The following is a 24,228-nucleotide window of genomic DNA, read 5'->3' on the forward strand; positions in this document are numbered from 1 at the left end:
CAATTCTGCGCCAAAGATCGGGTTTCCTTGGGGGAAAGCGGTAGGGCAAACGGAAGGGTCGATAAGCCCTAAGAGACGGCAGGATAGAAGTTTATAAAATTATGTGGGACACAGGGAAAGTGCATAGAGAAGTTTTCCTCCCTCTCTCATAACACTAGAATTTGGGGACGTCCGATATTGGAAGATTCAGGACAGAGAAAAGAAAGGACTTCTTCACACAACGCATAGTTAAACTATGGAACTCACTCCCACAGGAGACAGTGATGGCCACCAACTTAGATGGCTTTAAATGGGGATGGTTACTATGGCGCTGCTTTGCCTCCAGAGTCGGAAACAGCAATGTTTCTGAATCCCAGTTGCTGGAAATAGCAGGAGGTCCTGTTTGCGGGTTTCCCAGAAAAGGGATCTGGTCGGACCCTGTGAGAACAGGATGCTGGACTAGATGGGTCCCCACTGGCCTGATCCTGCAGGCGCCCTTAGGTTCTTAACTTGCTCCAGCTTGCGCCTCATATGGAGCTGTCTGTCCTGAACGTCTTTTCTGAAATGGAACAGGCAGCTTCGTATGCAGTGCCAGGCTATGACCACTCAGAAATACTGAAAACGGACTTTGCACGTTCTCAGAGGCTCTCCTCCCACGAAGCTGCCCTACACTAAGCCAGGCCTTTGGTCGATCTAGTTCAGTACTGTCTGTTTTGGCTGGCAATGGGGCTTTGGCAGAGGTCCTTCCCGCCCGCTACTACCTCAAGCTTGTTTTAACTGGAGGGGTGCTAACCCTCTGGGCCCCCACCCCCAGAAGCAGATTCCTTCCCAAATCCCAGGCTGAGGGCTGCCCACCCCCTATCCAGACTGCTCAAATTAGACCCTGAGCCTGCCCGATTAAATCCCTGTGGAAAAGCCATTTTTGGAAGGCCGGAAGGAGGCCTTCTGTCAACGAGCTGTTTCGAACGGAGTGACAAATTGTACCCTTTCATGAGACATTAGCAAATGTCTTGGACTAAGCACAGCTGTGATGGAAAAGTTCTTTGCTAATTAAGGGATCATTAGAGTCGGGGGGGGGAGGGGGAGAAAAAAGTTTATATATCGAAGAGGAGAAGGGAATTAACACACTCTTACACTCAAATAATTCTAGATCTCCTGCCAGGGTTTTGTTTTTGCTGAAACTCCATAGGAATGTGGAAAAAGGAGCAGAGTATTTTAGATTCCTTGTTTGTTTGTTTGTTTGTTTTTTTTAATATGTACTGGTAAGTTTCTAGAATGTGTGGCCACAGAGATCTGCTGGAAAGTTTTCTGGTTGCTGAAAATTTAGAAGCCGGAGGAGCTGAATAAAAGTTACATTGGTGCACACTGAAGATTGGAGAAATAGGAAATGGAGAGAAACCAATCCTTATGAGGTGTGTCCCGCCCCAAGTATAAATTGACACTATTTACATGGTAGATCCTGCTTGTGCAACCCTTGAGTGAGAGATGTGGATCGCCACAGATCCCGGAGCTAAACCTGCAGCTCTTCTCCCTTGCTCTGCTTGGGCTCCACCCATTCCAAAGCAATTTGCTGTACATTCTTCCAAGTGGAGCTTTATTCCACTTGCTGTTTCCCATGGACGCGCCTCTTAAAATAGCCCAAGATTCAAAACTGGATAAAAAAGTGACTTGACCCCCCTGGTGATTTACAGCCTCATGAACTGCATTACGAATTCCAACTGGTTTGGAGCAGGATCTGAGCAGCTCACATGCCCCTAATGACACCACCGCAGTGCTCCATGGCAAAACTAAATTCAAATAAATTAAAATGTGGAACCCGAAGGTCGTATCCAATGTTAGTCATACTCATACCTCAGAGAAATTAATGGTTCTATGTTAGTCATAGGAGTTGACTTCTTTGGAAGGTGTTGGACTCTACTTCACTGGAGGCTTTCCAACAGAGGTGGGATTCCTCAGTTGTGATTCCTGCGTTGCAGGGGGTTGGACTAGATAACCCTCTGGGACCCTTCCAACTCTATAATTGTACAATTCTATATCTATTATTGTCAACGGGTCTACTTTGAGCGTGACAGCCACTGGATAGAATGCAGAATTTTTTTAGTGAACATGGTTATATGAGGACCAAATCAGGGAATTGTTTTTCAAAAACCAGCCATAGGAAATCTAGCGCTCAAACCCAGAAGGCCTTAAAAGAAATTTCTTCAGACTTACAGAATAAAGATGTCTGGCAACTGGCTATCCCTGGGAAAATAACTCATAACTTGAAAGCAATTAAAGGAAGAAAACGAAAAGGAAAACAGACAAATTTGATGCAGCACAGTAGAGTGGTCATTCTTTCAAAATGAAACAGGTCTTAAAAGGTAAACTCTCCAAATCATCTTTGCAGATATGGCTATCCTGAACAGCACATCTTGAAATACAGCCTTCCCTAGGAACAATTATCCATGATGGATTTTAAAAAGAAAAAACTTTTGTGCTGTGCCCGATACATTATATGATGGAGATTTGGATAATTTGCATGGGTTAATAAGAATAATTTATGTTAATGTGCCATCTGATATCTGTTATGGGGGTGAGGATGCTGTGTTATATATTTGTTACTATATTTAAAAAAAACCAGGAGATTTTATATAAAATAAAGGAAAAATGGCAATGAAAGGGCAGGGATAGTTAGATCAGAGCTGTGCGAATAGTTAGATCAGAGGTGTGGCACAGGAAGAGAGGGGGTTTAACCCAAGGACGGAAAACCTCCAGGTGTTACTGGACAGTAACTCTCAGCAGGCCCAGCCAGCCTCAAAAATTGCCCCCATCCAGCTTCCTTTTTTTAAAGAAAAAAATCATGGAACTCCCCTTTAACAGCTTGTTAGATCATAGAGATTTTTAATGTTTTAAGTAAGGGCAGAATAAGCCTCATGTGCCCCCTTTGTGAAGGATGAAACCCAGACCATCTGGAAATCAATGCACATGGCAGAACTGGCAACTGGTTATTTTGTGTGTGTGTGGTAGGTGGGTTTTATTGGAAGATGGCGGCTGGAAGGTTCCGGAAAACCAAAGCAAACAGAAGAGGCGTTTGCAAGATTCACAGAAGGGATCTTCCTGTTCTCTCTCCACGCCACATGGCACATCCTGGGGCTAAAGAATAAATTTAATGCTAGGTGTCCCCAGCACTGCCAACCCAGAGCTGCAACTTTAATTTTATGCATTTAAAACATTTTTAACCTTGCTTTTCAAATTTGTAGAAATTTCGGAGGAGGATTACAATCTATTAGGCCTTTTGGAAAGTTGTTTGTTCACTATGCACTTGGGACACTTCTTAAGATATTGAAATCAAATATGGCATGATGGTTTCTGAGATCAAGGAGCAGGTTTTCATCTATGTTCAGATACAATTGGACAGCATTTTGAATCAAGATGGCAGAATGAATCTTCCAATACTGCCTTGTTTTTTTGGTTTCTTAGAATTCCTGAGCAAAGCCAAGTGCAAGGCTGCTAGTAAATAAATGAAATTAAAATTAAATCTCTAATCTAATTAAGTATACCCTGGTTGACATTCCTTTCTGAGCCTGCCTCTAGATAACTTTGCTAGCTCTCTACTTGATAAATAAAGCCAAAGAGAAGTGCCAAGTGCTTACATTTGTCCCTCCGGTGTGTACGTAGACCCGGAGATGGTGAACTCATGCAGGCTGCAATGGATTCCTTCTATCTTCTCAACAATGAACATCTGCAATAAAGGCAGAGAGAGGGAGAGAGAGAGGGAAAGGTGAGCAATGAAAAGAATCCCACACGGCTGAGTAATAATTTTTCAAAATGTAGTAATGCTCCCATTCTCCCCGTTTGTTCATTTATACCTGGCCTTCCTGCCAAAAAGCGCATTTTAGACACAATCCACTAAAACAGGCTAACAAACGACACAAAAGGAAACCGGGTTGGGGAGGGTAGAGGGGGGGGGGGCAAACTTAGGTGGTGATTATTAAACTGTATTTCTTGCAATTCAAACATTGCTCTGTGGCAGTGTGGAGAATGAAGCCATAGGCGATCCCTCAGGGCTTCTTGGAGCACCACGATCACAGCAAGGCAAGTTATGCAGGATCCGCTGACAGAGGAGGAGGCCCTCACTAAGCGACACTTTGCTCAGAACACCATCAAAGCTAGAGCAGGTCTTACTTCTGGTGCAGGCATGTTCAGAGGCAGCATGTTTCCCAATTTTTATTTTTATTTTGGTTCAGACATCTCGCCAAACCATGACTGGCACAAGTTATGGTGTATAAAGTTCTGTTCACCATTTTAAGCTCACAACACCTTTTGTGGTAGGCTAGGTTGAGAGTAAGAGACGGACTGTCGTATCACAAGGTCACACAGCTCTGTGGCTGAGTGGGGACTAGAACCCGGATCTCCCCAGTCTTAGTCTAGCACTCTAGCCAGGGCCAGCTCAGCTCTGGTGAGGCAGCCTCCTCAGGCTGGGGACAGCTGTGAGGGCTAGCATATCTGGGCCTCCTGCACGTATCGCCTGTAGCCTCTGCCTCAAAATGTCCTCTTTTGGTCTTTTTTCTTCAGCGCGCCAGGGCTTCCCCAGGTTGCTTCCAGTCGCCTCAGGCAGAAGAGGCAGGGGGAAGGCAGCGACGGTAGTGGGGGAGGAGGGCACAGTAACATACCATGGGGGAAGCCACAAGGGCAATTGCCCCAGGAGCAAAATTGTTTGGGGGCACAAAATTTCAACTCCTGGTGCCGCCTCAATACTGCTACATGCTTCCGTCGCTGGACTCCATTGAAAATGGCTTCTCCTTGAGAACCGGGAAGTAACCTCTCCAGACAACGGAACGTCTCTTCTTTTCTTATCTCTGTGGCTGTGATCTCCCGGGTGACATGGACACCATTGGGCATTTCAATGCGCATGCGTACTCCATTTTCCTCCCTCCGCACGGCCCCGGGCACTGGCAACCCACGCTACACCACTGAATGGGCACCATATTCTGTTTTGCCTCAGGCGACAAAATGTCTTCTTCTTCTACCACTACGCTGCTTCTTACCACTACGCTAGCTCAACTCTCTCACCTTATGTGCACTAAACATTCCTGACAGTGAAGAACTACGGGTTTCAGCATCATTAGTTCTGCTCTGGCAAACATTTCCGCTGGAGCTGAACGGAGAGGATCGAGGGAGGAATTCAGCAGAGGGACAATTTGGTGAGCAGCTCCACTAATTAATGGGAAGTGCAGCTTGGCGTTCCGGTCCATGTGCACAACACTTCAGCCAAGCGAATTTACGGGGGTTTCAGAAAGCCCACGGTATCTACAGAACACCCCCACCTCACCCCATGCCAGATGAGCAAGAGACACTGCTATGATTTATGAGAATGAAGAGGATATCAGAATTACTCCACAAAGGCAGCACGGGTTGCCAACGTTTCTCTTTTAGTTATGCTCCTGTGCTTTGAAGCAGTGCATGCAAGAAAAACGATGGGTATCAGGAGCTCCTATGATCCTTGTAAGACTGCCTCATGTGGCGATCCTTTGGATTGCAGGCAGCAGCTTCTTAGCGAAGGACCCTCAGGCCCTAGACTGACTTGGCCCTCTCAGGTGTTTTCTTTTCACACAGACACACACCCCACTGTTAAGAGAACCACACATACCACCTCGAGCTCCCTGGAGGAAAGCTGGGAAATAACTCTTTTTATTATTAATAATATTTTATTGGGAGAATTTCAGTTATAAGAAAGGAAGGAAGGAAGGAAGGAAGGAAGGAAGGAAGGAAGGAAGGAAGGAAGGTAGGTGGGGGGGGGAATCTTGTTTTTTCATGAGAGATCTCGGCAGCCATTTTGAGTGCAAGATACATGCTTAAGCATCGCCACCCATTGTGAAGGAATCCCACCCTCCAGAAATCAAGCAGGGAACAAAGCCCTCTGCTCTTTGTGTTTCAAGGAAGGGGCTGAGCATATACCATTTCAACTGTATCCAACTTCATTTTCTAAAATTAGGCAATGGAGAATAAGCAGCAAGCCTTGCAGGGACTCTATCTTCCGTGGGCAGAGGGAAATCTCATTAAAAACAGCTGGATTCCCCCCTACCTTTTTGTCCAAAATATCTGTTAGAGATGGAAATTTATAAGGGCCCAGCTCACATGGTTAATTTCTGATTTGGGGTTGTGTGTGGAACATTACTATGCTTTTCAGGTCTTTTCATGAGCACCACAATTATGTCTGCCAGATACAAAGGAATACACCCAAGCATGGACACCTGAGGGGTCTCCGAGGGCAGGAACGGCTAGTGGTTGGGACAGAAAGGCCTGATATTGTTCTCCCAATGCATGCTGGGAGTGGGTAAGATGGATACAGAGACCAAGTGGGGTGCCTCAGAGGGATTTTTTGGCTCAGCGGCCCCTGGGCCTATTTGCCTGTGATTTGGCAGGCTTCAACTACTCTGGAGGGGTAAGCAGCCTGAAAATTTCATCCACTTCTGTCAAAAGGTGTGGAAAGGTTAGACAGTTCTTTTGTTTCTCACTAGTAAACTGGAAGGTCAGACAAACCCTGAGTCAAACTGGGCAGCAGTACAAAGCACCCTGGATCACAGCAGCGCTGAATTGGGGACCATACCAACTTTTGTGGTCAGTGCACACACATCCTTGTAAATAATACACAGGAAGCAGAATCGGGTCATGGAGGAGTGGACTGTACCACGTGCAGACTTTGACAGGGGGAATACATTCTTTTTTTATGAAGCAAAATAATTAGATCCATCAAGGAGAAAGAACCTACCTCAAGATATACCCTAATTTTTTGGTTGCAGGATATAAATCACGTAGGGGCAGCATTCAATAAGAAATTCCCCACACATAGCTGGATATGAGAAAGTAAAACAGCAACAACCCTCTTCCACCTAATTCTTCTGAATGAGCTGGCGCCAACCAGATGAGAACAAAACGAAGAAAAAAGAAAAAAAAAGTAAGATGAAAATAAAAATGAGCTCTTGTGAGTTGTATACATTTGAGTCTTCTCAGCCCCCAAATTCCCGGTTACTTCCTCCTGGCTTTTGTTCAGTGTAACTGGACTGTCAACACTGCTGAAACCTGGTTAATGTACCAGAACATACCTGGCCCGGAGGATGCATTTCGGGGAAGATGACAGATTGAGCAAAGAGAAGGGGGGCTGAGTTGTGGCAGACAAAACCAGCTTGCAATTTCATTTCATTTTTTAAAGTAACCCTTTTTGAGAAAGTGAGAAAGACTGAGAAGCAGCACAGAGACATCCAGGGAAGACCCAAACATCAGCTCTGTATTCTCTGAGCACATTCAGCTGTGTCATGAGGACTGTTCACACATTACATCCTGTGCGCTTGTGTGTACAGCTGCCTGAACGCTTGTAGAGTTTGGATTTGATATCCCGGCTTTATCACGGCCCTAAGGAGTCTCAAAGTGGCTAACAATCTCCTTTCCCTTCCTCCCCCACAACAAACACTCTGTGAGGTGAGTGGAGCTGAGAGACCTCAGAGAAGTGTGACTAGCCCAAGGTCACCCAGCAGCTGCATGTGGAGGAGCGGAGACACGAACCCGGTTCCCCAGATTACGAGTCTACCGCTCTTAACCACTACACCACACTGGCTCTCTGTACGTATCTTTGGGTACGTAAAAGCACAAAGCGAGCCCTGCTGGATCAGGCCAATGGCCCATCTAGTCCAACATCCTGTTCTCACAGTGGCCAACCATGCCTGTAAGAAACCAGCAAGTGGGACCCGTGCACGAGAAGCCTCCCCCTCCTGCTGCTTCTAGCAGCTGATATCTGTCCTAAATCTTCCAACATTCAGCTTTATGGGGTGACAATGACTTCCAGTGGCTCTGCAGCTTGACAGTACAAGATCGGAAAGTCGGCATGCCCTAACCGAAGCCACACCTGTCTTGTTCTTGGACAGCTGTGAGAAAAGACCTTGAGTCGGTTCCTCCAGATGAGTGAGCTTTTTGGTCCTTTGCCAGTGGAGTTTTCCATCTTTTTGACGCAGCTGTTAGCTTGCATCCTTAAGCCTTTTAAAGTAAATGGGGCTTTGTGGAACTGGCTGCCCTCCAGCCCCTTTCAGACTGGCTGGAGGAGGATTGAGCGCTTGCCCGTCCGGTTTGGGGATTAGCCCCCTGCTATTTCTGCTCGGGTGTTTACATTCATCCTGGAAAGATGTTCTTTTTATTAAAAAAAAAAAGCACACACAAACCGTGCACAGAGCAGAATACCTGCTGGATCTCTCGCCGCTGAACTCTTGAGCCCTGCCTTCGGTTGCGTTGGGCACCAAAAGCTTCGTAAGGAGGAGAGAGAGAGGAATGCAGAGCTCGGTTGCCATGGGATACAGCGTTGCCTTTCTGAATGCCACAGGCCAAATCCTGAATCCTTCGTCTAAAAATGCCCAGGCCAGTACATGAAGTGACCAAAAAGTCGGGAGAAGATCCGTAGCTCAGTGTCGGAGCATCTTCTTTGCATACAGAAGATCCCAGGTTCAATTCCTGGCACCTCCTGGTAGGGATGAGAATGTCCCGTCTGAAACCCTGGAGAGTCAGTGTAGACCAGGCACCCCCAAACTCGGCCCTCCAGATGTTTTGGGACTACAACTCCCATCATCCCTAGCTAACAGGACCAGTGGTCAGGGATGATGGGAATTGTAGTCCCAAAGCATCTGGAGGGCCGAGTTTGGGGATGCCTGGTGTAGACAATGCTGAGCCAGATTCCTATGTCTTTAAAGAGAGACTTAATCCATAGATGGGTACATGCCATACCCCTGGGAACCTCATCTCTGCTGAATTTTCTGCCAGCCAGCTGGATTTTGTAGTCTACATACCTCTCTGCTAGATCTAGGGATTCAGGTCTGACCCGAAGCCTCCAGCTTTGCCAGACCCCCTTCAGGTGGCAAGTGGTAGGCTTGAATCTTCAAGTGGGCAAGAGTCCCTTTGACAACAACAATTTTAAAAAATAAAGAAGACTGTGCATGTGGCTTGATAAGCATAAGAGCCCGGAGCCACAAGTGGTACACCTCTGCCCTAAGGCCTAAATCTCTGAGTGAGGGGAAGATGCATCTAATCTCTACCGCGCATGCATATAAATGCAAAATGCATGTACACTAAGGTTCCATGCAGCACCCAGGCAGCCATTTCACACCCTGCAGATGCTAAGAGAACTGGGGTGCTACAAGCACCTCTCGATTCTTGTCAGGGAAATGTTGGAAGGCCTTATTGCCAGAGGCACCTGAGAATGCTGAAGGGCTTCCATTTCTGTGGACAGACCAGATCCACATCTCCCGGGCTAATGTGAAGATGAGAACATAATTATCTTTCAGATTTCACACTTCTCTGAATTTCACCACATAGTTTTTGGCTCAAAACAGTCTCCATTTGCATTTAAAAATAAAATAAAATCCATGCATTAGAACAGAACGCATTAAGAAATGTGTACAATGAGGGGGAAAATCCACATGGGAACCTCAATATAACGTACATGGGGTTGCTTGGAGACTTCTTGGAAAGTTCAATTAGTACGAACTGCAGATGCTGGGTGGATAATTTGGCAACACATCCGGGCAGTGCTTGAACAGGTGCAACAACTACTGGTCTGTTTCTGAGCATCACACTGAATGCCATGGGGGGAATGTCTTCCCCACATTAGTGTCTCCCCCATCGCAACTGCCAATCAATGGGGGATGAAGGCACTTGGACCTCTCATCTGTTCAGAGTGAAGGGTGGGTATCTAATCCTGGCAACCCAGGAAATGTTTGCACATCTGAGGGGACACAGGAGAGGCTGAGGCAATGCAAACAGGAAGGAAGAGCAAACAGTCTTTGGTGCATTGTGGTGTTTTCAGTGGATATTTATGTTAGCAAAGTCTCTTAAATACCATAGATGGGAGTCCAGAATGAAAAGAAATCCTGGTATGCTACACGGAAGAAATAAAACAAGAACGGTATATGATTTGAGGAGAAAGGAACAGAGAGGGTTTTGTATTCTTTTGTACATAGCAGGAAGACTTACAACCAAATATAGATGAAAAACTTCCTCAGAACTACAGTCAACAAGAACAGGTGGTACCTCAGTAAACATCTTCCTGGTTGCTAAGAAGTACGGTCTTTTGTGCATTTTTGAGGGGATATTTATCGTTGCAGGCAAAAGTAGGAAGCACTTGTGGGTTGCTGCTCGCCTAGCTATTCCCATTAACTAATCCAGCAAGTCAATTTCTTATTTCAAATATCCAAAAAGCTATACAGGCCAGACCTCCAAGCTCAGGCTAACATTTCTGAAGGGGGAGAAAAAGCAACATGATAATATCCTTTTGTTTCTGGAAAAAAATATTTCTCTTCAGAGAGGGAGAAGGAAGATGGAAAACGCAGGGCCTCTCATCTCTCTCTCCGCCATCCCTTTGAAATGCTGAGCCCAAATCCACAGCAAAAGTCTTATCATTAATTATCTCATCTCCTACTCAGCAACCTGAACACACACTTAAAAGCTTGCCAGCTAAATACCTTGTTGATGAGGCGGGGGACTCAAACAGAGCGATAAAGGGATTTGCTTAATCGACAAAAGGCCCGGCACCTCATACAAAGAGGCCTCCTGATATTTTTAAGAACAGATTAAAAGGGTCTAAAGGATGATGGTTCAGCTGCCCCTCAAAAAAAGGGGGGTGTAGAAGCAAGGACACAGAAACATTGACTAATAACGAGACATGCTGCACAAGAGGACATGCTCACCCTATAACGTTTAAAGCACTAGGATTGCATACCCCCCCCCAACATTCCTCAAATGAAAATAGGGACATTCCCTTCTACATCAGAGTCCTCATCCCCCTGCATCCCGTATATATGAGCACTGCCAATGGAATATAGGAAAAGAATGGGGCTGACTGAGCTGTCCCAAATGGCTGCCACCAAGAGGAGTACAGTGGTGCCCCGCAAGATGAATGCCTCGCAAGACGAAAAACCCGCTAGACGAAAGGGTTTTCTGTTTTGGAGGTGCTTCGCAAAACGAATTTCCTATGGGCTTGCTTCACAAGACGAAAATGTCTTGCGAGTTTTTCCGACTTTTTTTCCCTCCCCCCCCCTTTTTCTAAGCCACTAAACCGCTTATTTGCTTATCCGGTAAGCCGATAAACCGCTAAAAGCCGCTAATCTGCTAATAGCGCTAATCCGCTAAGCCGTCAATGGGCTTGCTTCGCAAGACGAAGAAACCGCTAGACGAAGAGAATCGCGGAACGGATTCTTTTCGTCTTGCAAGGCACCACTGTATGTAAGAGTACTGTACCAGCAAATGTCTCGGTTATATATGTGAAACTTAGAGGATATATGGCAAAACTGTGGGGCTTCCATCAGTCCGCCTTGGGCGTCAGAGGAGGCACCCACACCAAATGTTTACAAGGCGGGACCTCCATGCCAGTAACGTAATCTCTATGGTCAGTGGTTGGAGGGACCGCCAAAGGGCCCCTGTGTGCCTACATGAGCTGGGGCCCCTAAGGCCACTCTTGCCACCACCACCACCATAATTGAGCAGTACCGGCTGGCAGAGCTTTGGAGAGCACCGACAGCAGCTGGCACCCCACACCTCCCCTTCTCATGGGTCCTGCTGCGCCACCGCAAGGGGGCTGGGCCTCCTCCCCCTGCCCCCTTTCCGTGCTTGCAGAATTAAGGACTCTGTGTGACATAGCGAGAAGCCACAATGGCTTAAGTGTTTTTGTGACAGTCGTGGCATTTTCGGGTCACTTGGAGACCATTAACAGCCATGGCTTCCAGCAAAGGATTCTGGGAGCTACACAGTTGTTAGGAGACACCCTATTCCCTCCCCTCAGAGGACTAAAATGGTTTAACGGCCCATTCATATTCACAGGCAACTCGGGGAATTGTAGCTCTGAGAGGGGAATTCTGGGAGCTGCAGTTTGTAAAGGATGCTGAAGATTGTCAGGAAACACCCTCACAGAGCTACAGTTCCCACGGTTCCCTGTGAAGAGGAATTCCACTCTGGGAACTGTAGCTCTGGGAGTGGAATACGGGTTTCCAAACAACTCACAGTCCTCTTTACAAACTACAGCTCCCAGGATGCTCTGGGGGAAGCCATGATGGCTTAAAGAGGTATCATAGTTTTAACTCTGGTCTCGCAGGTCCTAATGGACACTCCTTGCCACTGAGGCGGCCTGTGCCTCACAGGACAGTGCTGATCTAGGAGCTACCCTCAGGCTATGCATCTTCCCCATCCTCCAATAGGACACAGGAACCACCCACCAAAAGCGCCCCCTTCTTGTCACGTCTCAACGATGCCTTTAGATTGACAGCTTTCTTCTGGGTGACCGAGAGGTCAGTGCTAAAAACAGGAGCACGAGTCATCAGGAACGAAGCTGCCCGTGCATGCTAATTAAATTTGGTGAGGTGGGAAGAGGCGGGTGAGTCATATCTTGGAAGTGTTGCTGACCAAAAGCCTACTCAATCCTGTAGAAACTGTACAGGGCGGGATTTAAACAAGTTGCAGCCCTGATCAATCTGTGATTTATTTATTTATTTATTTATTTAAAAGGCATTTCAGCAAATCCCAGAGGGCCACAAGAGAGTTCTGTCATTAATTAGTCTTTTAATTAACTCTGCCCAGGGCTGTATCTTCTCTGGCTGATTAAAAAGAAATTCAAATTTTTGCATCAAGGAAAGAAACAAATCTCCAAAACAGGTGGCAGAGGGGAGGGGAGGGCTGTCCTAAGACATTTCAATGCTGTAGGCCAAACATCCCGATGATGACCTGTCCCTCATGCCTACTGTGGATGTGAGTTCCATAGTTAAACTATGCACTCCATGAAGGACTTGATTTTCCTGGAGTGAGGCACCAACAGGCAATTAGTTTCAAAGAGGCTTCCCTCACTGAAACTGAGATTGTTGTCTTGTGTGGGGCAGAGGTCCAACGAGAGACGCCCTAACAAGCTGAACCAGAAAAGGCTTTTTCAAGATCTGTCCCCCAACATTCTGCAGGCCATGGAAATCACCAAATTTCGCGTTCAGTAGCATCCAATAAAATTCTGAGACCAGACCCTTCCTGGCATTCATTTCCAAAGGCTGCCAATGGTCTAGGAGCCATTTGCTATGCAAAGCTATAGGCCTGTAAGTGCTGTTAGCTAATGCTTTCTACACATCAACCTTCCAACTTTCCACTCCTTCTCTGCAGTCTACTGCCAAGCTAACCATTTATACAGGATTCTCCCAGTTTACACAATGGTAAGGGCAGGGTGTATGGGACGCAGGTGGCGCTGTGGGTTAAAGCCTCAGCGCCTAGGGCTTGCCGATTGAAAGGTCGGCGGTTCGAATCCCTGCGGCGGGGTGCGCTCCCGCTGCTCGGTCCCAGCGCCTGCCAACCTAGCAGTTCGAAAGCACCTCCGGGTGCAAGTAGATAAATAGGGACCGCTTACCAGCGGGAAGGTAAACGGTGTTTCCGTGTGCGGCTCTGGCTCTGGCTCTGGCCAGAGCAGCGATGTCACGCTGGCCACGTGACCCGGAAGTGTCTCCGGACAGCGCTGGCCCCTGGCCTCTTAAGTGAGATGGGCGCACAACCCCAGAGTCTGTCAAGACTGGCCCGTACGGGCAGGGGTACCTTTACCTTTACCTTTAAGGGCAGGATGTGAGCCAAGCTGTTTAGTGACAAATAACATCTTCACTGGAGAAGGGGGTGTTCCACAGCAGCCAAGCAAATATTTAACTTTGTAATCAAGTGTGCAAACCTACTAACAATTTCCATATTCCTGCTATTAAGCCTTTGCCTTTATTTAACCAGGGAACTCCTGATGGTTAAACATTAGCTAAGAATTTGAATCTTCTCCCAGAGATGTTTGGTGCCTGGAAGAATAAATATTTATCCAATGGATCCAGCATTTCACTCTTGGAAATTTAGACAGCACCTGTCCTTAGAATGGACTTGAATGCGGATTCTCCCCTGCAGGTGCAAAGAATGACGTCAAAGCCCCAGCAACTGGGGATCTAAATGCCTGAAGGAATGATCCTACTGATATCTGCCTGTCTGGGTTTTAATATCTGCAGTGGAAGGTCTTTAGCGTTGCAGAGGTGGGGACCTATTTTTTTGGCCCAGGGACTTCAAAATATTTCGGTTCCCCATCCCTTGCTTGACCAATGAACCCACTAAGTATTGCAGCCTTACTCTTAAAATGCTTATTTATTTCATACAATGTATAGACTGCTTGATTATTTTTTAAAAACACAAACCTTCAAAGCATTTTACAGAAGGACTAAAGCTATAAAAGTTAAAAACAGCTATTTAAAACATTCAAATATAACTAAAATCAACAATGAGCTAAAAACAGATTAAAACACATGGCAACATTCTACACGTCTGGGTAAGCTTGTCTAAACAAAAATGTTTTTAGCAGACGCGGAGACAAGAAGAGTGAAGGTGCCTTCCTGTTGTCTTGCCTTGCTATCATTAGGCTCAAATTTAAACAATAACCTTAAATGCAGAGGTTTATTGTTTTTTCCTGTTATCGGCAGCCCGATTAACAATAGTCTGATACCGGAAACAATCTACAGAAATCCTCATTGAAATCTGGCTAAATAAAATTTGGAATGTGGCTCTATCTCACCGCAGAAGGGTAATTAAATGCACTTCAGGGATAGACACTTTTTGTGAGACTTGGCTTCCTTTCTTTTCCTTTATAAATGAGACAGAAGATGCCATTATTCCAGTGTTTTTCAACCTTTTTTGGGCAAAGGCACACTTGTTTCATGAAAAAAATCACGAGGCACACCACCATTAGAAAATGTTAAAAAAATTAACTCTGTGCCTATATTGACTATATATAAAGTAATTCTCTTGAATAGGAATCAAATAAACACAAATAAAGTATTTTATAATTACTTTATTATGAAATAGTAAGTAAACAGAAATATGAAAAATTATAAAATACTTTATTTTTAAATCTTTCGAATTTTTCAATTTTTCCCCCGGCACACCAGGCAACATCTCGCAGCACACTAGTGTGCCGCAGAACAGTGGTTGAAAAACACTGCATTATTCCACCCTCAACACAAGAATCTCTGTGGCAAGGCTACTTGAATTGATAATACATAAATAAACATATTGCTTGTGTATTACATACTGCATATGAAACTTAATATGAAACGACTGCCGGACGAGCTACGGTAGTTATATGTTCTTGGATTTAAACGAAAAACAATAAAAATATGGGGGGGGGGGAGAAGAAGCCCCTGACTGGTAGATTCCAACAGCAAGCCAGGCTCTTGCTTATGATAGAATCAGGGAAAAATCTTCCCCTGTTTACCCAACTCTGCAAAGCAGCTTCCTAGAGAGATGAGCTGTTCCCTCCCACCAGCGGATTAGTAAGAGATGCTTCTACCACTGAACACGACCCCATCAGTTTTGCATAGAACGGCTTGCTGCCTCCCCCACATTCATTGCAAAAGAAAAAAAGAAATTAACTCAGGTCATTCATGCAGCTGCAACTCTCAGGAAATGCTTAAGAGACATCTCCACTCTATTGCTGCCACCACCTGTCCCAGTCCAGACATTGATTTGCTTCCCAGTCCCAAAGAATCACATCCTTGCAAGCGTTAACATTCACCAGCTGGAACAAAATGAGAGACGTGTTTCCAGAAATGGGCTCCCACGTGGATCTTTGGGTTAAATCTTCTTGTGACAAATGCAAGGCGTTTTATGTGGGAAGGGGTTTACGAAGTACCTGCTAAGATCGATGTAGATCTTATGACTTCCCACCCGTTTTTTTGCAAAATCGCGTCTCCTCTGCAGCCTTCCCAAACAGTAGCTAAGGAGGTCAATCACTCAAGTCAAGCAAGCTGGTCCTTTCTGGTTATTTGCCAGTAATTCAAGTCCTAGCTTGAGGTGGTGCAGTCCTTCTGCAGGGACTGTACCACCTTCATTTTCGCATTTGCCGTAACTATGAAGCAGAAATCTTACCAACAAAACAAAGTTCAAAAGGTTTCCTGCAGTAACACCAAGAAGCATTCCTTTCATGGGGGGGGGGGGAGGGCTTATCACAATTTTCACAAGGAAACCAGAGGGCAAGACCCAGCCCACTGTGCCCACGACTCACCCTGAACACGGACATCTGATTGGTCGTCAAAGTGCCCGTCTTGTCAGAGCAAATGACCGATGTGCAGCCAAGGGTCTCCACGGAAGGGAGGCTCCTCACGATGGCATTCTTCTTGGCCATACGGCGGGTGCCCAGCGCCAGGCAGGTGGTGATGACAGCCGGAAGCCCTTCGGGAATTGCCGCCACGGCCAAGGCCACGGCAATCTTGAAGTAATATATCGCCCCACGGAACCAGGAGCCGCCGTGCACGGGGTCACTGAAGTGGCTGATGTTGATGACCCAAACGGCGATGCAGACCAGGGAGATGACTTTTGAGAGCTGCTGGCTAAATTCATCCAGCTTCTGCTGCAGGGGGGTTTTCTCAGGCTCAGTGGCGACCATCTGGTTCCTGATCTTCCCGATTTCGGTGTACACTCCCGTGGCAATGACGACGCCAACTGCTTTTCCTGCAGCGATGTTGGTACCCTGGAGACAAGAAATAGGGCTGTTTCATTTATTATTATTTTTGCTATTATTCCTCAGCAATTAGTGGAGGTGATCAATGTTTAGATGGGGTTTCCAGGGGGCTGAATCAGGCTCCCCCAATCTGGTGCCTTCCAGAGGTTTCCGAATGATAACTTCCACCAGCCCTAGTCAGGGTTTAGACAGAGCTTTTTTCCCTGTGAAAAAAGGATTGTTTGTTCGACCACTCTGGGAAGTGTAGTTCTGTGAGGGGAACAGGGGCCACCAAACAACTCCAGCTCCCAGAATTCTTTGGTGGAAGCCATGACTGTTTGAAGTGGTATTATAGTGCTTTTAATGTACGGTGAGGATGAGGCCTGCATCAAGCTGAGCTACACAAGCAGCCAAACCCTGTAGCAGAGCTCTTGTAGTTCTGTGGAGGGGGGGGGGGTAGGGCCTGTTTACACAAACTAAGCTCAAATTTGCACATGTAAAAAGCACTGTTATACCGCTTTAAACAGCCATGGCTTCCCCCAAAGAATTCTGGGAGCTTCTGGAGTTTGTTAAGGGTGCTGAGAGGTATTAGGAGGTTGCCCTATTCCCCTCACAGAGCTACAATTCCCAGAATCCCTTGGGAAAGGGGGTTCATTGTTAAACCAGTCTAGGGACTGCAGCTTTCTGAGGGGAACAGGGCATCTCTTGACAATTCTCAGCACTCTTAACAAACTACAGACCCCAGGATTCTTTGGGGGAAGCCATGAACGTTTAAAGTTGCATCATAATGCTTTAAATATCTGGCGTGACTGTGGCCTAACTCTGAGGTAGAAGTGTTACCCAAAGTTTGCTTCTTCACTGCCACCAGGCCTCCCCCCCCCCTCATGAACTGCACAGTCCTCCATGACATGGCCTCCAAAATTCAAATTAATACACCCCCCTCCCAAAGAATAGCCAGAGATAGCCTTGTCCTCAAATTGATCTAATCCTCTTTTAAAGCCCTCTAGGTTGATGGCCATCACAGCCTCTTGTGGCTACTTTAGGCATGAGGGTACTTACAGAAAAAAGCATGTTCTTTTTATCCTGGTTGACAGCCCTGGGGTCAGGAACTGGATCTGTGTGTTTGATGACAGAAACAGATTCACCTGCGAAGGAAAAATAATGTTGAGCATAATTACAAGGATTTCAAACTCGTACAGAATGAGGAGAAAACAGAGACAGGGAAGGAGGAGGGAGAGAGGAACACGTGTACCCCTCTTTGTTCCTGGGAGGAAAGGTGGGCTATAAATTTAATAAATACAATAAACATCTATCAAAAAGCAGGGTAAGCAGTGATTCCTGCATTGAAGGGGTTTGGACAATTTTATGTATCTATGACCAGCTGAGTCTCCCATAGAATCATAGAATTGCTAGAGTTGGAAGGGACCACGAGGGTCATCTAAGTCCAACCTTCTGCAAGGCAGAAATCGTTTTGCCCAACGTGGGGCTCAAACCCACAACCCTGAGATTAAGAGACTCGTGTTCTACCAACTGAGCTAGGTAAAGGTAAAGGAACCCTGGACGGTTAAGTCCAGTCAAAGGCAACTATGGGCTTGCGGCGGTCATCTTGCTTTCAGGTCAAGGGAGCTGGCATTTGTCCACAGACAGCTTTCCAGGTCATGTGGCCAGCATGACGAAACCGCTTTTGGTGCAACAGAACATCGTGGCGGAAACCAGAGCATACGGAAACACCGTTTTCCTTCCCGCCACAGCGGTACCTATTTATCTACTTGCACTGATGTGCTTTCACACTGCTAGGTTGGCAGGAGCTGGGACAGAGCAACGGGAGCTCACCGTGACACACAGATTCGAACTGCCGACCTTCCGATCGGCAAGCCCAAGAGGCTCAGTGGTTTAGACCACAGTGCCACCCACATCCCTTCTGAGCTGTCTGGGCTGGTCTCGCTGCATCCAAAGTAAAAAAGATAAATCAGGGGAGGCAGGGTGCCTCAGCAGGCACCAAGGAATGTTCTCACGGTAGCATAGGACAAACACAGACACACACCAGTGAGAATGGACTGGTCTACTCGTAACGTCGTCGACTTGATCTCAATGATCCGGATATCGGCAGGCACCTTGTCACCAACTGTGAAAGGAAAAAGGACAACAATATGGTTCACAGGCAGAAACTGTTTGCAGTAACTGATTAAATAGGGGTGAAATGAGACTTCCCCTGTTCTGATTCCTTATTGTTTTGGTTAGCTGTGCCATGAATTCCAGTGTGGTGTAGTGGTTAGAGTGCTGGACTTGGGAGAGACCAGGGTTCAAATCCCCATTCAGCTCACTTGGGTGACCCTTGGGCCAGTCGCTCACTTTCAGCCTAACCTACATCACAGGGTTGCTATGCGATAAAATGGGAGGAGAACTATGCATGCTACCTTGAGCTCCCCTGGTGGAATACTGTATATATGTAATGAATCAATCAATCCAGGTTCACTAAAGCCTTATTAGTGCATTGCCAGGATTGGGCCCTGCCTAGAGCTAAAACCTGGGGTCTCCTTGGAAGAAAAGCAGAGGGCGCAGGAGACCCTAGCAGCCCCAGCAGCCAGCATGGTCAATGACCAGGAACGATGGGAATTGGGGTCCAGCAAGTTGCTGCAACTCTAGATATGCAAAAAGGAATTGTGGATTGGCTAGGGAATGATTCTTTGCAGTTCATCACCCAAAATAGTAAGAAGCACAAGGCAAAAACAAACCCACGCAAAGCAAGGAAGGTCATACCTGCCACCTCTACAATATCTCCTGGGACAATGTCGCGTGCTCGGATCCGTTGAACTCCATTCCTATCTGCCCTGATCACCTTCCCCATTTCTGGTTCATATTCCTTCAAGGCTTCAATCGCACTCTCTGCATTCCTCTCCTGCAAAGACAGGCAGTTTTCACATTAATTTGGGAGGGGGCTAGAAATGGGCAGTCTCCCACTCCCCCCCAGTTAGCAGCTTTCCATAAGAACCTTCAAAAAATTTGAGATCCGTCAATGAGTTGTTTCAGGTATCCATTCTCTTTGGGTGCCTATGCCCCACAAGGAGCAGGCCCTGTTCTAGTGGCCTTCTCTCCATTTGTTCATTTGGCTAGCCCACCCAAAGGGACACCCAGACAGCCAGTAGATCACTCAGACACCCAGTAGATCACTGTGGCCTACAGGGGAGCTTCTCCTGCAAAGTCTATAGATCTCAGGAGCCCCACTCTGCAGGAACTCTGAGCAGGGCCTTAAGGGTGGCTGCCCCTGTTCTGTGGAATAGCATTCCTGTCGACAGGCGCCCACTCTGCACCTTCTGGAAACAACTGAATACATTTCGTTCCAACAGCCTTCCCCAGCTTGATAAAGGATTCTTTACCACAAGTATCCGTTTGTTGGGGTTTTAGTCTTGCTTTAAAGGCACCCGCTTTTGCTTTTTCAGACCTTTCTTAATTATCTTATGCATAAACAGCCTTGAGGCGGCAGTTTAGAAGGCAATAAACAAATTAACTGTAATAATAACATTGTGCAACAGCAGGAGTCAGAATCATAGAACCGTAGAGCTGGAAGGGACCCCCGGGGGTCTAATCCCCTGTAATGCAGGAATATTTTGCCCCTCGCGGGACTTGAACCCACAGCCCTAAGCTTACAGGTCTCATGCTTGACAGGCTGAGCTATGCGTGGCCGATTGCCCCACCCACTTTGGCCTCCAGCCACACCTGCCACGGACATGCGGCCCTCAGGAGGTTGCGCCTGTGAGGGAATTTGGCCCCCAGCCTGGGAAAGGTCCCCCACATTGCATGATGGGAAACAAGGTGGCCTCCCCCAAGTCACATTCCAAAGTGCCACCGTACCTGCCACACTCCCACTACCGCATTGGCAAGGAGGATCATGATAATGACGATGGGTTCCACGAAAGCCGTCACTGTTTCTTCCCCTTCCTCAAACCAGGCCAGGATCTGCAGAGGGAAGAGGAAGGAAGGGCCATCAGCTCAGTGGTTAGAGCATATTTATTTTATTTATTTGCTGAATTTATACCCCAGGTTTTCTCTCCAAGGAACTCAAGGGGGAGGATTACAGAGTTCTTCTTCTTCTCCCCCACCCTCCAATTAATCCTCACAACCACCCTGTGGCTAGGGCCGAGAGGCAGCGATTGGCCCAGGCTCACAGCTTTTTGGCAATGCCTAAAATACTCCATGGCTTCCACTGAGCATTGGGCAGGGCTCTCTAAGCTTTGAATAGCTAATCTGAAAACTGGGCTAAAAAGTAGGTTATTTATTTAAGCGCTGGGTGCTTTTTGGCACACCAAATTCGGTGTATTTTTCCCAGCTGGAGGTACAGTGAGAACAGAACCCAAACCACACAGAAACCCTTTCCAGCCTTGTATTCGATCAAAAGAGAGACAGCCGTCATCACAGAAATCTACTTAACTCTCTGTTAGTAGTCATTTTGTGTGTGTGTGTTTTTAACTCCTACTTTGGCTAAATTTTCCTTGGGAAATATTCCTTGAGCAGCTGCAGAGCGTAATTCTCCCTTTTTTCTTTGAGCGGAAAAGCCAAGTCGAAAAGCAAAGAAAAAGGGGCCTGTCGTGCTAATGTTACGCTTGGAGAAGGAGCAGACTGATTTGTGAAAGCGCCATTGAATTCCCACCATGCTGTTCAGCTCTCTGTATTTTCATTTTTATCAGATTAAGTAATTGGCTGTTAATAAGGAAACAAAGTGTGTGGGGGGGAGAGAGAGAGAGAGAGAGAGCAAGGCAACCCACCAGGACTTATAACTCTTTCATTCAAAATATTTTAATTCTGCAAACTGGCGGTGGGGGAAGTTAAAGGAAAAACTGGATATTGTAAAATTTCAGATTCGGTTTTTGGAGGTTGTTTAAAGCAAGCCACATCTTTGCTCGAATAGCACATGTCCCTGATGGCCTGCCCACTTTCTCGTGGTCCCTTGGAGTGCTAGTGGTGAAAGCATCAGTAAGAGGCAGTGTGGTATAGTGGTTAAAGTGTTGGGCTAGGACTTGGGAGAGACCAGGGTTCAAATCCCCACTCAGACATGAAGCTCACTGGGTGACTTGCAGCCCAGTCACTGCCTCTCCTGTCTAACCTACCTCACAGGGTTGTTGTGGGGATTAAATGAGGGGGGATGGAAGGACCCATGTAGGCCAAAGGTGAGATATGAATGCCGTCAGTAAGCAATGTTGTCCATAATTATTACATTTACACATACAGGCGACTCCCCACTTACGCAGGGGTTACGTTCCCTTGCATATACGCGAAAATAGTGGAAACACTGTCTAAACCTCTGGAAACCCTTGGAAAACCCTTGGAAAAAATAGACTGGCATGAATGGTGTCAAATGCCCCCACAATCACTCCCACCAAACCTTTCTCAAACTCCAACTCTCCATAGCCCTCAAAGGTTCATGGGATTTTATTTGCAAAGACTCTTGGGATTGCTAACCATTTCCCTGCTCTTTTCATGCCATTTTCTTTACAGTTTTCCTGCTCTTTTGAGGCCGTTTTTGCCTTTTTTTGTGCCCTTTTGCAGTTTAAATCTATTTATTTGTTTCCTGGCACTGGGCGTATATGCGGTTGCGCACAAGTTGAGTGTGTGTTGGTGGGGAGTCGCCTGTACAGCAGCTTCTCTTAAAATTGGTTTATGATGCTCCCCTTCATAGCCATCTCAGCTGGCCAGCGCCAACAAAATGGGGGCACTGGGGATCAAGGAGGAGGCACACCCACACGTCCAGGAGGATCCCAAGAGTGGCACGAATACCAAAAACAGTATCTGTAGAGGGAAAAGAAGCCCTGAGGAACGAGCAGTAACAGTGGCCCCAGAATGTAGTCTTGGGCTCAGAGACTCACTGACTTAACATCAGGAAGAAGGATTATCTGGCAGCATACAGTGGTACCTCAGGTTACATACGCTTCAGGTTATATACGCTTCAGGTTACAGACTCCGCTAACCCAGAAATAGTGCTTCAGGTTAAGAACTTTGCTTCAGGATGAGAACAGAAATTGTGCTCCGGCGGCAGCAGGAGTCCCCATTAGCTAAAGTGGTGCTTCAGATTAAGAACAGTTTCAGGTTAAGAACAGACCTCCAGAATGAATTAAGTACTTAACCCGAGGTACCACTGTACTTACGAAGGAAACGAAGGCAGCCAAGAGGAGGATCCGAACTAGGAGGTCTTCAAACTGCTCTAATATCAGCTCCAGGAGCGATTTTCCTAGGAAGAACAATGAAAAACAAAAGCCAGAATTATCTTCAGTCCTTCAACAATGCAAAATCCTAACCCCTGAGTGACTTTGCCCCACAAACCCATCTCTCTATCCCAATAATGTATGTGGGTTGTGTCCAATTTACTCCAGAGTAGACTCGCTGAAATGAATGGAAGTGGCTAACTTCGGTTCACTCATTTCAATGGGTCTACACTATGCATGGTTAGCATTTGGATACAACCCTAAGGCTGTAATGTCATATCCACCAGCCTTTACTTCTGAGTAGACAAGTTTAACCTTGTGCTTCAAGGCTCTAGTCCTTGCCAATGTACCCACCTGAGAATATACCACTGAATTCGCCTGACTTAAGGCTTGTCTACATGAACAACAGATAAAGTGGCCGTACTATTCTTGTGTCGTACCACCAGTGCTGGTGGAGAAGAAAGACAATATCTCTGGCACACAGAAATTTTGACTGCCAGGCTAGAATCCCCCCCCCCTTGACCCGCTAGATTTCTATATGTGGTGGTTGCTTATATAGATGGTTTCTGGGGACATTTTACTGCTCCCACACAGTGTATTTTGGGATGGCCAATAGTCAGGGATGATGAGAGACAACAACATCTCAAGGGGGGCCACGTTGGTATGAGCTGTCTGAGCATGGAATAGATGCCTCATTTAGTCCTACCCCCTGCAATGCCGGAATCACAGCTCAAAAATCACCAGCCTCCCCTTCCTTCTCCTCTGGGCAGCTCCTTCCTCCGCCAACCCACCCCACGTATAACAAAGTAGCTCTTCATGACCAAGCTGGATAACAGGAAGTCTGTGTACCTTCTTCAGCAGGGAGTTCTGCAGGTTTCCAGCGAAGAGCAGCCATGGACAGGAAAGAGTGGGAAAGAAAAAGGACAGTCATTGATTTGCAAAAAAACAAACAAACACACAATCCAAATCTCTCATTGTTAGATGATACATTCACATAAAGTAAAGGTAAAGGGACCCCTGACCATTAGGTCCAGTCGTGACCGACTGGGGTTGCGGCACTTATCTCGCTTTATTGGCCGAGGGAGCCAGCGTACAGCTTCCGGGTCATGTGGCCAGCATGACTAAGGCGCTTCTGGCGAACCAGAGCAGCGCACGGAAACGCCGTTTACCTTCCCGCCGGAGCGGTACCTATTTATCTACTTGCACTTTGATGTGCTTTCAAACTGCTAGGTTGGCAGGAGCAGGGACCGAGGAACGGGAGCTTACCCCGTCGCGGGGATTTGAACCGCTGACCTTCTGATCAGCAAGCCCTAGGCTCTGTGGTTTAACCCACAGCGCCACCCACGTCCCTCATACATTCACATAGTGTTTCCCCAACTTGAGTTTCCAGCTGTTTTGGACTACAATTGCCATCATCCCTGGTCCTGCTAGCTAGGGATGATGGGAGTTGTAGTCCAAAAACAGCTGAAGACCCAAGTTTGGGAAACCATGCACTAGGACACATCTGAGAAGTGGATGGCCTGGTGTTGGCCTGTGCACTTATGTCTTCAAAAA

At 46.7% G+C, this 24,228-nt stretch overlaps 1 protein-coding gene across 3 annotated transcripts in view; it reads right to left on the reverse strand.

Moving 5' to 3' along the window:
- Positions 1-24,228, reverse strand: part of ATP2A3 (ATPase sarcoplasmic/endoplasmic reticulum Ca2+ transporting 3) — an 88,132-nt gene that overhangs the window by 23,543 nt on the left and 40,361 nt on the right. For 2 of the 3 annotated variants that reach the window (XM_079955493.1, XM_079955494.1), the window contains exons 2-9: positions 23,524-23,541; positions 22,618-22,700; positions 20,330-20,434; positions 19,238-19,376; positions 18,522-18,602; positions 17,537-17,622; positions 16,043-16,507; positions 3,612-3,700 (exon numbers count right to left, since the gene is read on the reverse strand). In XM_079955493.1, coding sequence (XP_079811619.1) covers positions 3,612-3,700; positions 16,043-16,507; positions 17,537-17,622; positions 18,522-18,602; positions 19,238-19,376; positions 20,330-20,434; positions 22,618-22,700; positions 23,524-23,541 — 1,066 coding nt within the window. Of the gene's footprint in view, positions 1-3,611; positions 3,701-16,042; positions 16,508-17,536; positions 17,623-18,521; positions 18,603-19,237; positions 19,377-20,329; positions 20,435-21,719; positions 21,765-22,617; positions 22,701-23,523; positions 23,542-24,228 lie in introns of those variants that run through there. The other variant, XM_079955495.1, reaches the window with a different exon arrangement.

Source organism: Podarcis cretensis (genome assembly GCF_951804945.1).
Source record: "Podarcis cretensis genome assembly, chromosome: 15".
Classification (NCBI taxonomy): Eukaryota; Metazoa; Chordata; class Lepidosauria; order Squamata; family Lacertidae; genus Podarcis; species Podarcis cretensis.